This window comes from Delphinapterus leucas, chromosome 16 (genome assembly GCF_059928025.1).
Source record: "Delphinapterus leucas isolate spDelLeu-1000000601 "Yukka" chromosome 16, BTC_Dleu_Yukka2, whole genome shotgun sequence".
Taxonomy (NCBI): domain Eukaryota; kingdom Metazoa; phylum Chordata; class Mammalia; order Artiodactyla; family Monodontidae; genus Delphinapterus; species Delphinapterus leucas.
The window spans coordinates 41,213,215-41,226,772 of record NC_143144.1 but is presented as its reverse complement, the minus strand read 5'-3'; the positions used below and the strand labels follow the sequence as shown (position 1 = coordinate 41,226,772).

Below are 13,558 nucleotides of genomic sequence, written 5' to 3'. Positions count from 1 at the left end.
GATGAGATGAGCGTGGAGACGCACTGGGCACTGCTGCTAACCTTTCACGAGGACCGTCCTGGCCTCAGCCCACTCGCTCCTCCCGTCTGACGTCAGCAGGCCGATTGGAGGTAAGCGTTCATCCTCGTTGGAAGCCATTCTGACTATCTTTCTCAACTGAGTGAACAGATCCCCCTCACTGAGACGGCGGAAATTAATCACAACATCCAAGACAAAGAACTGTGGGGGAAACAGGTCAAAGACGTCACTCAGGGCGGTCAGCCCAAGGCGTCAGGCCCTCCCTGAGCCTCCACACGGGGGCAGGGCGGGGATGCTCGGGCCCACGGTTCCCAAGGTATGTGATGGCTCTGAAGAGTCATAATGTGGGGACCAGCGCAACACGGCTGACTGTGCTGGACTCCAAACTGCCCCAAATCAAAGAAGGTCAGATTAAACTTACTAAAGAAAGCTTGTTTCTGTAGTTCCTAGATTACATAAAACCATTATGTTTGTGGGGAATTGAGTAGAAATGGATACAACTGCTGTTGGAGGGCTGTGTCAATCAAAACTGAAAATGTGCATGCCCTATGATCCAGCAGTTGTTCTCATAAATACGTACTCTAGCCTAAGGCTTAGCGAAACGTATACTCTTGTGCCCGGAAAGACATATAAAGGAATGTGCATATCAGCCTGTTTGCAATAGCAAAGCGGTACAGAGAGCCCAAATGTCCTCCAGTAGGGGAATGGTTAAGTAAACCGTGGTCTATCCATCCAGTGCATGTCTATCCAGCAGCTAAAGGGAAGGAACTAGCTCTAGGTACAGCTGCGGGGATAGATCTCAAACACACTGGTGAGTGGAGAAAAAAAGCAAGTCAGCGAATAATATGCAGAGGAAGATTAAAATGGAGAAACAACACACAAAATGCTCTACGCGTACGTGTACACACATACATGTGCACCTGCGTGTGCTCTGTGTGTAAGGCTTGTGAGCTGTCGTTCAGCAGTTTTGAAGCTAGAGCCTTGGGCATTGTAAAGGGTTTTATTTCCAGCCCCAGGTCAAGAACGCTTGTCAGCTGGTTGACGTGAGTGCCTGGTCCCACACGCTGGACAGCATACAGGTGGCCTGGCTCAGGGTGGGAGCCTGAAAGCGTTTCTGGAAGGGGTGGACGCTAGGGTGCGTGGGCGCTGGGAAATTCTGGGTTTGACTTTTGAACGAAGATGGAGAAAGGTTCTCGTTTTGTGGCCGGCCAGGCGTCAGGTGGGCTTCGAACCTGGAACGGCCATCCTCCGATGGCGGACTTAGGGCTCCCGGCTTAGACTGAAAATGTCAGATGAGCCCAAGAAGGAAACACTGTAGAACAAATACCAGGGGAGTCCCCAGGGTGGATGTCAAACTTGGGTTTTGACAGAAAACAAAACAGCTTTTAGTCAGATGGAATATTTATGTGGAGCCTCAATATATAGAATATACTGTCTGTTGTCAGAAGTCCTCATGCTCGCCCTGTCCCCTGGGCCCCCATGGACTCTTTTTTGTTCCCTGGAACCCAGTCTGAGGACCTTGTGGGCTTGTGACACTGGCAGACCTAGGAGGACTTCTCACCCTTGGACAAGGCACTTAACCTAAGTCTCGTTTCCTCATCTGTCAAATGGAGATTCCAAGGCCCCCTCTGCAGGGCCATCGTAGGATCAGATGGGATGAACGGAAGTGCCAAGCCTATGGTCTGGACATGGAAGTCCTGACAGTCAGTCTGTAAGCTGTCCATCTGTCTGTATGTGGTCTCCAGGAAGGCCACAGCCTGGATGACTGCATGTGGAAGGGCTAAGGACATGCTGGGTCTCATTAACGACTCTCAGTCCATCCAGGCGGTTCTTTGAACCTGACCTGGCTGGTCAGGACTGAAGTGGGAACCCACTGAAGGCATTCTCAATTGATGACTCTCCTCGTTCTTAAAATCCAACCAGCGGAGAGGAATGGGACTGACCAGGACTCAAGACACCCCACTTTGGGGCCACCCTGCCCCAGCTCACCGTGTGACTCCGGGAGGGGGTTGAACACCCTTGGAGAAGCAGGAATGGATGAACACACGTGCGCCCCTCCCCAAGCCTGAGAGGCTGCAGCAGCAAGGGGCCGCCTACCTGGTTGCAGCAGGCCACGATGACGTGCTCAGGCTCCGGCATGACACTGCTCTTCTGGGCCACCAGCGTGTCCTGGGTGTGGCCGGGGAGCCGGTAGGAGGAGAAGAGCCCGTAGTACTGCTTCATACAGAGCTGCTGCCCTGACAGCTGGCCCTTGGCACAGTCAGTCGGGATGGAGTGGCTGGAGGGGAGGGAGGGGAGGGAGGCAGGGAATCAGAGTTGATTCTACTCTAACCTGATTAGGCAAAGTGGAGCAGAAACACCAGAACTGCATGACGATGGCTGTCAAAGAGCTAGATTTGCCACTTTCTAAAGCAGTGGAGTGCCCCGTGGAGTCCCTCGGGGTGTTCTCCGGCCTCCATTAGTCTGCCTCGCCCCGGCCTCATGTACTACATGTGCACAGGTGCGGATCTGGCCATCTCAGCCCTCTGGGCCTTTGCTTCTGCTGCTTTGCTTGGCACACTTTCACCCTCACTCCTGTTCTCAACTAATGTATTTAGAAAACTCCCTCTACTCTTTTTTTTTTTTTTTTGCGGTAGGCGGGCCTCTCACTGTTGTGGCCTCCCCCGTTGCGGACCACAGGCTCCGGATGCGCAGGCTCAGCGGCCACGGCTCACGGGCCCAGCCGCTCCGCGGCATGTGGGATCTTTCCGGACCGGGGCACGAACCCGTGTCACCTGCATTGGCAGGCGGACTCTCAACCGCTGCGCCACCAGGGAAGCCCCCCTCTACTCTTTTTAGAGCCTACTCCTTCATCACCTCTTCTAGAAACCTCCTCTGAGTTCAAGGTGGAAAGTTCTCTTTCTCCTGTGGTCTCAGCGTGTCTCGTGTACTTTCTTCCCTCCTTTTTTCTCCTCCTCCTTCTCTCTCACTCTCTCTCTTTCCCTGTCTTCCCTCCTTCTGTCTCCTCCTCCTCTCCCCCTTCTGCCTTCCCTTCCTTTTCTTCTTCCTCTTCCTCCTTTTTCTTCTCTCTCTTTCTGTCTCTTTCTCCCCTCCCTCCTTCCCTTCCTTCCTTCTTTCCTTTCTTCCGTCCCTCCTTCCTCCTTTCTTCCTTCCATCCTTTCAGCCAACAAATGTGACTGAGCACTCTCCGGGGCCAGGCACCAGGATCTGGGCATATAGCTGCAAACAAGACCTGAGTTTCCTGTTCTAATGGGGCACAGGTCTGGGGTACGTAGTGGGGCAAAGACAGCAAGCAGGTAGTGAGACAGGGTGATGAGATAGTGACTGGTGGGGCAGAAGGAGCGACCAGGGACATCCTCACTGTGGACCAGACCTGTGAGCTGAGCCCTGAGGGTAAGAAGCAGGCAGGAGGTGTGCTGGGTGGGGTGTCCCACGGCCCTGCTGCTCCAACTGTGGGTGTCAGACGGAACTGTAATGACCAGCTCACGACAGGGTGAGTGTGGGACTCCAGAAGGAGCTTTCAGAAACTTGTAACAGGTTGACAGACGACGTTTGTGTGTGTTGAATCTAACGATAAAACAAATGGTGTCGTATTTTGTACCTTTGGGCCGTTTTTCTGCTAATTCATTTCTGCGGTGTTTTACAAACACTTTACTAAATTAAAAGAATATATTGGTCCTTCACCATAGATCATTTGAGGAACACTCGTCCAAGGTGAAAGGAAGCCAGTGAATTGAAACTGAGTAAAGAGATGGCCAGAGAGGTGGGGAGACTTGTGAGTCTCCTTGGCAGTGGAAAGGTGGTACCGTTTCATTCTTGGGGCAGTGAAAGCCCCAGAAGGTGAGAGCTTTCAGGGGCAGGATTTGATCTGTTTTGCTTTCGTAATGGCCCTGGTTCTGTGTGGAGAATGGGTGGAAGTGGGTCAAAGGAAGAACCAGGAAGGAGGCTGTGGGCTGTTGGGAAGGTGATGGGCCTGGGGAGGGGGGTGGGAGGAGGGGAAGGGAGGCATGGGAATGGGTTCTGGAGGGAGAGTGATGTACTTGCACTTGGACTAGATGAGCAGGCGAGGGAGAAAGACACCTCAGGTGATTTCTAGGGTCCCGGATTCACCACTAGGGGTGTGTGGTGCATTTACTGAGATGGCAGGACAAGGTAAGGGTCCAGCTGGGGTGTGGGGAGGGACCCCAAGGGCCCACTGGGGATGACTCAGCTTGCAATGACCGGGAGGTGCCCTGGTGGGGACGTCAGGGGGTCAGATAATGGAGTATGGGGCTCATGGGGACCGACACAGCTGTATTTTGTGCTGTTGAGGTGTCCGTCTTGCCAAACAGTCTGAGAACATTTCGAAGACAGGGATGTGGCCTTATTTCCCTTCACCTTCCCAACATCAATTTGCAAAGTGAGCAAATGAATAAATGAGTAAATGAAGCGTCTAAAACAGGCGCTTGGGCAATGGCATAAATTTCCAGCCTTACGACATTTACGGTGATCAGATGTGGGAACCTTCACTTGGATATGTATGGGTATGCATGTCTGTGTGAGTGTGAAGGCGCACAAGCGCACGCACACACACGTGGGAGTCTGGGGTCTGGACTGTCAGCGATGGAAGGGTACAAGGTCGTGGGTGGCGCCCTTCCTCCTCTGCTGTCCAGCTGGACAAGGTAAGGGATGAGGCTCTCTGAAATCAGAGAGTTGGAGTGTCAGTAGCACTGAGTTCTGGGGGATGGCAGAGCTCTCCCAGCGAGGAAGAGAGGCATCAAAAAAACACCACGAGTAACAGTAGCCGGAAGGTCTGGTGACCCAGCGAGGGAATGGTACGGTGAGGAGTGAGCAGACAGAAGTCTAGGAGCGTTTGGTTCAGAAATGCACGGAGAGCCTGCTGTGTGCCTAACTTAGGGCTGAAAGCTTTGAAGGCGTCATCTCATAGGACAGTTGCAGCAGCCCCAAGAGGCTGCTACTATTATTATTTCCATTTGACAGACAGGGGTATATAGCTAGGAGTGATTACTCACCCAAGATCGACACGTCCTGTGTTGTGGGTGTCAGAATTCAGACTCAGGTCTGCTGACCCCAGGGCCCAAGCCCTGAGCTACTCTGCACTTTGGGTCTGGGGGCCTGCCCCCTCCGCTCCAGAGGAAACAGTCCTACCCTGGAGGGGCTGCAGGTCTAAGCCTCCCCCACAAGTCTGGCTAAGACTCGGTTGGATCAAGTTAAAAAGAAAGTGAAGTTTGCCCCTGTGCCTTCCTCACTCTGCCACCTCCTGGCTGTGTGACCACGGACAAGACCCTTAACCTCTCTGAGCCTCAGCTTCCTCGTCTGTGCAATGGACATTGCTTTGGACCCTTCTTTCTTTCCAGCATCTGACGCCCTTATATTTCCTGCCTCTGGGGACTCTGAGACCCTCTCACGGGGTCCCCCACGTCCTCTCACTCCCTCTGCTGCTCCTGGGCACCTGGTGCTTGGCTGGAAAAGGGACTTTCCTCCTAAAATCAGTGATGATCCACTGTGCTTATGCAGCTCTCTCCATCTGTCAGGACACCTTTGGGTCCACTGAGCCAGCTCACCCATTTCTCAAGCTTGATGGGGTTGAGGAAACAGGCTCAGAGTGGGGAGCCCATTCCTTTCACGTAGTGAGTAACAAGGCTGAACTCACCATCACTGCGCTCCAGCCACTTTTCCTTCCCCACCTTTTGACATGCTCTCTATATTCCTGACACGCTGAATCATGGCACGTGTATATATAAGACGTATGGAGGGAGGGGGGCATTTTAAAGAGATCAAGGAGGGATCGTGCTTACCCCGGGCAAAGTAACCATTAATGGCTAGGCCAGCTGGGGTAAAGGTCATTCTGATGCTCAGCAAGTTCAAGGGGGCTGTTTGCTCTGTGATGGGAGCCCAGAACACAGAGCTGGAAAAAGGCAAGTTCTCTGCCCTCTGGGAGCTCCTTGGCTAGTGTGGTAGGGAGACAGATGGGTCAACAGACTGTGCCAGAACAGGGTACTACCCTTCTCAGGCTGGGCTCTGTCCTACCTGTCCAGCAGGGCCTTGTAGCTGAGCACACCGGAGATGAGGTTGGCTGCAAACCTGCAGAGAGAGATGAGGCCTTAGTTTTTCCTCTCCAGGGCCCAGGCTCCCTCCCTCCCTCCATCCTTCAGCTCCCTCCCTCCCTCCATCCTTCAGCTCCCTCCCTCCCTCCATCCTTCAGCTCCCTTCCTCCCTCCCTCCCTTCTTCCTTCATTCCTTCTTACTTCTCTCTCTACCTCCCTCTGCCCCTCCCTCCCACCTCCACTCTGTCTCTCCCAAACTCATGGACCACCCACCAGATGTCTGGCCTTGATGGTACACTAATCACGTGGGGTTCCTGCTGCCCCGCCCCTACCCCCATGCTGTCGGTCCTTCACAAACCTTGGATTAAAAATGGTCCTGAGGAGAGAACTGGGGGGGAGGAGAGGAAGCTGGAAGGTGACTGAAGTGGAGGAGGAGGAGGGAGAGGAAGCCAGGAGAGGCCACAGAGCAGGCAAGAGGGGGTTGGACAGTCAGGGATGGGGTTCTTCCAGGTGAAGGCCTGTGCTGGGGCTGGACTGGGCCAAAACCCCGGGGTTCTGGGAAATCCAATCTCCTGGGGAAAGTCAGTCATTTGGTCCCCTTAATACTAATGAAAAGGAAAGCGGGTGCTGGCGTGGGGAAAAAAGGCACCAGACAACCTTACCACGGGACTCTGTCATCTTTTTTTTTTTTTTTATCTTTATTAGAGTATAATTGCTTTACAATGGTGTGTTAGTTTCTGCTTTATAACAAAGTGAATCAGTTATACATATACGTATGTTCCCATACCTCTTCCCTCTTGCATCTCCCTCCCTCCCACCCTCCCTATCCCACCCCTCTAGGTGGTCACAAAGCACCGAGCTGATCTCCCTGTGCTATGCGGATGCTTCCCACTAGCTATCTACCTTACGTTTGGTAGTGTATATATGTCCATGACACTCTCTCACTTTGTCACAGCTTACCCTTCTCCCTCCCCATATCCTCAAGTCCATTCTCCAGTAGGTCTGTGTCTTTATTCCTGTCTTACCCCTAGGTTCTTCATGACATTTTTTTTTTCTTAAATTCCATATATATGTGTTAGCACACGGTATTTGTCCTTCTCTTTCTGACTTACTTCACTCTGTATGACAGACTCTAGGTCTATCCACCTCACTACAAATAGCTCAATTTTGTTTCTTTTTATGGCTGAGTAATATTCCATTGTATATATATATGTGCCACATCTTCTTTATCCATTCATCCGATGATGGGCACTTAGGTTGTTTCCATCTCCGGGCTATTGTAAATAGAGCTGCAATGAACATTGTGGTACATGACTCTTTTTGAATTATGGTTTTCTCAGGGTATATGCCCAGTAGTGGGATTGCTGGGTCATATGGTAGTTCTATTTGTAGTTTTTTAAGGGAACACTCTTGCACTGCTGGTGGGAATGTGAATTGGTACGGCCACTGTGGAGAACAGTATGGAGGTTCCTTAAAGGACTCTGTCATCTTAACAGCCCATGGATGATGAGCCTGGCTTAATTGCATCAGGAGGAAAACGCCCCCTTCAATGCAATTTTGAGAACTGTTTCTGGAGGTTGTTCATCCATCCACACACTTCCTTCTGCCCAGGGAAGGCCTGGCTGCAGGGGAAGGGGGAAGACTGCCCCCGGCCAGCAGGTTGGCCGAGCTGGTCTTGGTGAAGCAGGAGGTGGGCAGGGGTCTTCCAGCATAGTTGAGCCCTGCTCAGAGGCCAAGGTGGGCCCTGCCTCTTTTTTTTTTTTCCTCCCTCTGAACTGTCCCCATGCTGTGCCACTTTTGGGTCTTGAGGCCAGAGACCTGGGTTTGGCTCTGAGAGACTCTGGCAGGGAGACCCTTCCTCCCGACCCGACCCTTGCATAAACGGCCACTCCATTGTCATCAGTGGGCTCAGAGGCTGTTCCAGCGGCTCAGTGAGCTCTGAAATTGCAGCAGATGGCAGAGATTCTGGTGGTGGCTGGCGGGAAGAAACCATTTCCACTCCCTCAGAGCCTCTGTCCAGAGCTGGGGGCTGCAGGGCAGCAGAGGCCCTCTGAGATAGCCTGGGGCTGTGGGTCCCAGTAAGAAGCCCCAGCCTCAAGTGCTGGCAGGATCAGAGGCTACAGGCTTCCTCCCAGGGCCTCAACCAGGCCCAGACTGCCATGGGGACACCTGCGGGCCCGTGACCTCCCCACCCCACCCCAAATAGATACATTCTGAGGAAGACCCTGTGTTTGTTACCCATGTGCCGCTTGCCTAAACTCCTTCTGACACCATGGCCTGGATGCCACTGTCTCAGGGCCATACGGCCTCAGAAAGCTCAGCCAAGGCACGAGTTTCAACCTCTCCTTCCTGGTGCTGGTGCCAGGCCCCCTCCTCCAGGCAGACTCCCAAGCTGTGAGCCCAGGGGCATGGGGACCTCACCTTAGCTGGTCACTGGTATCTTGGAAGTGCTGCCGGGCAAAGATCACAGCTGGGCTGGAGTTGACAGGCAGGGCCAGTCGGTTATTGAGATACATGTCATTCAGCCAGTACTCAGACACCTGCCAGGGAGGGTGGGGAAGGGTGCCATTACCCCGAACGGCAACACACATCTCGCCTGTGGAGTGCACCAGTCCCATCCTGGCAGCCCCAGGGGAAAATGGGGACCCTTCAGTAGATCATGTACATTTTTCATTCATTCATTCATTCCACAAACATACGCTGAGCCCCATTTACGGGCTAGGGCCTGTGTGCTCCCCGTCTACCACGCCTGTCCTTCAGCTTTGTCCCATACTATCTCTTTTCTTCCATCCCAGTGTTCATCCTGGTTGTTTACTGCTTCATCCATGCCCCCTGCCCATTCTTATGAGTGTCTCATTCCTGCCTTTCACCCCTCTCTGCTCCCCTGACCTCACGCTATCCTCTGCTGTTCCCATCCCTGTTATTCATCTGCCCCCCCATTTCTGTCCCCCATCTGCCCCCATCTCTGTCCCTGTCTGTCCCCCATCCTTATCCCCATCTGTCCTCTCTCTGTCCCCATCTCCATCTTGTCTGTCCTTCACCCTTGCTCCTCACTATCGCTCTGTTGTCTCCCCGATGCCTGTCCCTCCATCTGCCCCATCTTTGTCACCTACCTGCCCCTCATCCAAATCCCTCTGTCTCCATGACTGCTTTCTGCCCCCTGACCCATGGGTTCCTTGTTTGCCCCCTCCCAGCAGGTCTTACCCAGTTGGCTGTCTTCTCCCGCCGTTCCAGGAGCTTCTGCTGCAGGGTCTCACCGAGGCCACCAGGAGCCCCAAACCGCTGCACGATGGCCTGGCTCCTCCTGAATTGCTCCTCAGGCACCAGGTGCTGCATGCACCGCAGGTAGGTGGCCAGGGTCTGCTGCAGCGGGGGCACGGGGAGTTTGGGCAGCCCCTGGAAGAGAAGGTTCACAGGCTTTGGTTCCTCTTCTCATGTGTGGCCCATGCCTGTCCCCAAATTGATGCCCTGTGTCTGTTTCGATCTGCCCCATCTTTGTTCCCTATCCTGGGACTCATCTGTTTCCAGGGCTCAGCTCAGCAGAATTGTGAACTTAGGAAGCTCCTGTTAGCTTTCTCCCACGCCCCATCCTGGTCTCTAGGAGGGGACAAAGTGCAGAGGAAAAGACCTTGAGGCTGACACCAGACAGACATGGGTTCATGCCCCGACCCTGCTGCTGACCACCTGTGTGATCTTGAGCAAATCACCCCTACCTCTGTGCCTCAGTTTCCTACCCTGTAAAACAGAGGTAATAACCTCTATCTCTCATAAGATCAAAGAGATCACGAATATGAAAGTGCCTACAAACCATAAAGAATGAGTGTAAGATGAAACGGTCCTGTTATTGATATTGACTGCTGGCCACTCTTAATTTAGGACTTGTTCCCAGCTGGGGCTCCACAGTCCAGTTGATCTCCGGACCCAAAGGGTGTGACTTTAATGGAGAGATTTGGACAGTTGAAAGGTGGTGCGAGGTGTAGTTCACTGCTTGCCCTAATGACCAGAATTCTGCATGATATTTCCTGGGAAGGTGACTCATGCACTGGTCTCCTTATTAAATCCCTCCGAGTTATGAAACACAGGGAGGGGCATTTAGCTCCATGTGGGTATGGGGTGCAGGTAGGGGGGAAATGCATTGGAAGTTTTTCCACTCTTAATCTCTCCAAGCCTCAGCTTCCTCATCCATAGGACATAAATAACAATTCCTATGTGAGAGGGGCACAGAGAGAATTAAATAAGAGAAACAACTGGCCCCAATTAGGCACATCATAAAACGTTATGATATTACTATCCTTATCCCTCCAGATGGATTCCTAAGAGAAAACCCGTAATACCTGGGGGCCCCCAAAGTGTCTCAAGAATCTAAGTAGAACTCCCTACCCATGTCCTCCTGATCTGGGCTTCTCAGTTTACGAGCTCTGTCACCCTGGGATCTTGTGTGCGTTCAACAGTGTTATGGCTTAGCCTGGGAAGGAATTTTTGTCCCATTTTCAGATGAGGAAACTGAGGACCAGAGGGTGAAGAGCCTAGTCCAAACTCATCCTGCCATTCTATGGCAGAGCCAGGACCTGAAATCAGTCCCCGCCCCCCCCCACCCCCACCCCCCTCGACAGCCCTTCTGCTCCTTCCTCCTTGGGCGTTCTCTCCCTTGCTCCCTTTTCCATCCATCCTTTTCCCTCTTCCTCCCTTAGCTGGTCACAATCGGAAACCAGGACTCTTCCTGCTGCTACTTAAACTTTACAAAGCTGGCACATGGTGGGCTGCCTTCTTTTCAGGGGTTTCTCCTCTGTGGGTTGGTGGGGTCAGTGAATTTCCACCCCGGCCAGGCTGTGGAGTGAAGGGGGTCCGTTGAATGCTTACCTGTGCTCTGCTCCTGCTGCTGCAGGGACTGAAGCGGACCCCCACCCGCATTCCCGGGAGCTCTGGGCAGGCGGACCCCAAGTGTGAGGACCCCAAGTGTGAGTGAGCCGGAGCGCGTGCGCTGATGAGGGAAGGGGCTCTGCCTGCCTGAGCCTGTCTCTAGAGTTCACTGCCCTAGGGGGAGGGAGGAGGGTGTCAGTGCCAACTACGGGCTGCTCCTGCCCTGGGTAACCCTTGAGGATGGGTCCGGGCAGCATTCCCGGTTGCTCCGCACACTCCCAGAGAGGCAGGTCCAGCCTCCCCACCAAGCTGCTCTAGTTCCCTCTTCCTTCTCTTGGGGTCTTGGGGGTCTGTGTGGTGGGTGAGTGGGGAAGCATCTACAGAAAGCGCAGTCCAGCCGGTGGCTTGGCCAAGAGTGCCAGCAGATCTGGCTAGAGCCCCTGCTAGAAACAGGCTACCCTTCTTCGGAGCTCTGACAGTGACTCAGCCTGGGTCATGGGGAATCAGTGATGGGTAAGAAGGAGTGAAGCAGGAAATCTCTGCTCAGATGTCTCAGCCCCTTGGGGCTCTTCCCAGACTCTCGTGGGCTTCTGGCCTTGCCTGGGTACAGAGGCAGGGACTTGTACAAATGAGGGTCTTTGGGCCCTGGGGTCTTAGATCGATAAATATTTCTGGGCAATTTATGTGAGCCAGGGCTCACATTTCTGGGCTGGTCTCAGGGACAATGGAGATACAGAGCCTGCTCTCAAGGCAGCCACAGTCCAAAGGGGGGGACGTGCCATGGACCAGAGGCAAAAACAGAGGTGTTTGTCAGGCTGTTTGTCTGGACAATGTGGTGAGCAACTTCATGAGGAGAAGCCAGAAAGTTCTGATCAGGTTTTCAAATGAAGCCCTGGGGTTAGGGTTGGGGTAAAGAGGTGTCAAGAAGACAGGAACCGCCGTGTGCAACAGCCTGAAGATCAGATGTGTCGCTCTATCACTCTGGAAGGTGGGTTGAGTGTGGTGGGGAAGGAGGATGCCTGCCCAGGGAAGGGTGGCATTGTCTCAAACCAGTGGGGAAGACGGCGCTTAAGACTCCAGGGCTGACAGCAGCTGGGGCTGGGATGTGACAAGGCTTAGAGTAGGGAATTCAGCCTCACCCTAAGGCAGTTCCACTGGGCTCACAGCCATTGGAGGTGGAACTTGGAGAGAGGGGAGGTCCTGAGAGAAAAAAGAGTGCCCGGCTCAGGTCAAGGGCTCTCCCTGGCCTTGGAGGTTAGGAAGTGTGGCTGTCAGCATTCCCTCAGTATTCCCTGACGCCACTCGCAGCCCCTCCATGCCTCCCCGGGCTCCTCAGCAAACTTGGGGCAGGGCTGCAGCCTGGGCCTCCTGCCCAGGAGAGCACAGGGCTAGGGGCCAGGCAAAAGTTGGGGGTCAGTCCCTCTCAGGACTGCTCTGGAAGCAAAAGTTTGTGAGTGGGGGGAGAGGGATCCAAACGTCACTTACAGGTTCCTCCTCACTGTTGGGACTTTTTGCTGCCATCTTAGGGGGCGTTTTTTCGAGGATGGGCATCTTGGTGACTCCTGATTGGGGAAGCAGAGGTGTGGACCTGGGGACCAAGAAGCAGAGAGGCATCAATACAAGAGCCACCTAGACGGGACCCTTCACTTCCCATAGCCTGGTACCCTGCCTCTGCCCTGTGAGGAGGCCAGAGCTGGGCAGTAGTGTTCACAGCCCTCCTTGTGGGCCTGGTCCCAAACTCCTGACCTCCAGACCAGTCCACACACTGACCACAGTGTCCTCTCATTCCAGATCCATGAGGGGTCACTGGCAGAGCACTTGCGTTGTTCCTGCCTGGGACCCGATAGATATGTGCTTTGCAGATTAAAATCTCTCTTTCCCACTAGACTGTGAGCTTCTCCAGGGCAAGACTACACCTGCCGTGTTCAGTGCTTCACCTCTGAGCCGTAGCCCTGTGCCTGGCATGGAGTAAAATCAGTGTTGGGTGGCTGAGTACAAGGAATGCATGCGCACATGAATGAATACAAGGTCCTCTAAGGCTCTGGGCTCCAGGAGACACTCGAGGCTTATCGGAGACTGGCCCGTGGCCAAGGCAGGGAGGACCCTGCTGGATGGGCTGTGACTTAGGCAGTCTCTGGTTGGCTGGCTGCCAGTGTAGGTGGCATGAGAATGCTGAGGGAGATGGTACAGGGAAGTTAGGCAGCCCAGGCCCCTAGGGGCCCCCTGAATAGGCCTGTAAGGAGGTGGATTAATTCTGAAGGTACAGTAGAAGTGAGCCAGGCCAAGAGGGGCAAAAGCCAGTTTTTAAGGTTACTGGGGCCCAACCTCTACCCTCAGGGCCCAACCTCTAACCCTAAGCATAAGCCTGCATAAGCATAAGCACCCACCCATGGTTTCCACTCATCCATCCCCTATTCTCTCCCAAGAGCCTAAAGCTAAGACGTAGCCCATTCTACCCCCAGGCAGACACAGTGGGAGAGGGGGGTTGGGTGCAAGGCACAGCTGACCCTAAGACACAGCATCCAGAAAGATAGATAATGCCAGTCCAGGGGTGGAGGAGCCTGGGGTTGCCTGGTAGCACTGGGCAGAGAATGTAGAGCCCTTGCAGGCACTGTGCCACAGCACTCGGGACT

At 53.7% G+C, this 13,558-nt stretch overlaps 1 protein-coding gene across 1 annotated transcript in view; it reads right to left on the bottom strand.

Moving 5' to 3' along the window:
* CHAT (choline O-acetyltransferase) overlaps window positions 1-12,491 on the bottom strand; it is a 48,049-nt gene extending 35,558 nt beyond the window's left edge. Inside the window, exons 1-6 of the mRNA XM_022564496.2 lie at window positions 12,411-12,491; window positions 9,270-9,461; window positions 8,487-8,605; window positions 6,049-6,102; window positions 2,116-2,296; window positions 42-219 (exon numbers count right to left, since the gene is read on the bottom strand). Coding sequence (XP_022420204.1) covers window positions 42-219; window positions 2,116-2,296; window positions 6,049-6,102; window positions 8,487-8,605; window positions 9,270-9,461; window positions 12,411-12,476 — 790 coding nt within the window. The 5' untranslated portion in view covers window positions 12,477-12,491. The remainder of the gene's footprint in view (window positions 1-41; window positions 220-2,115; window positions 2,297-6,048; window positions 6,103-8,486; window positions 8,606-9,269; window positions 9,462-12,410) is intronic.
* Between the last annotated feature and the right edge of the window lie 1,067 nt (window positions 12,492-13,558).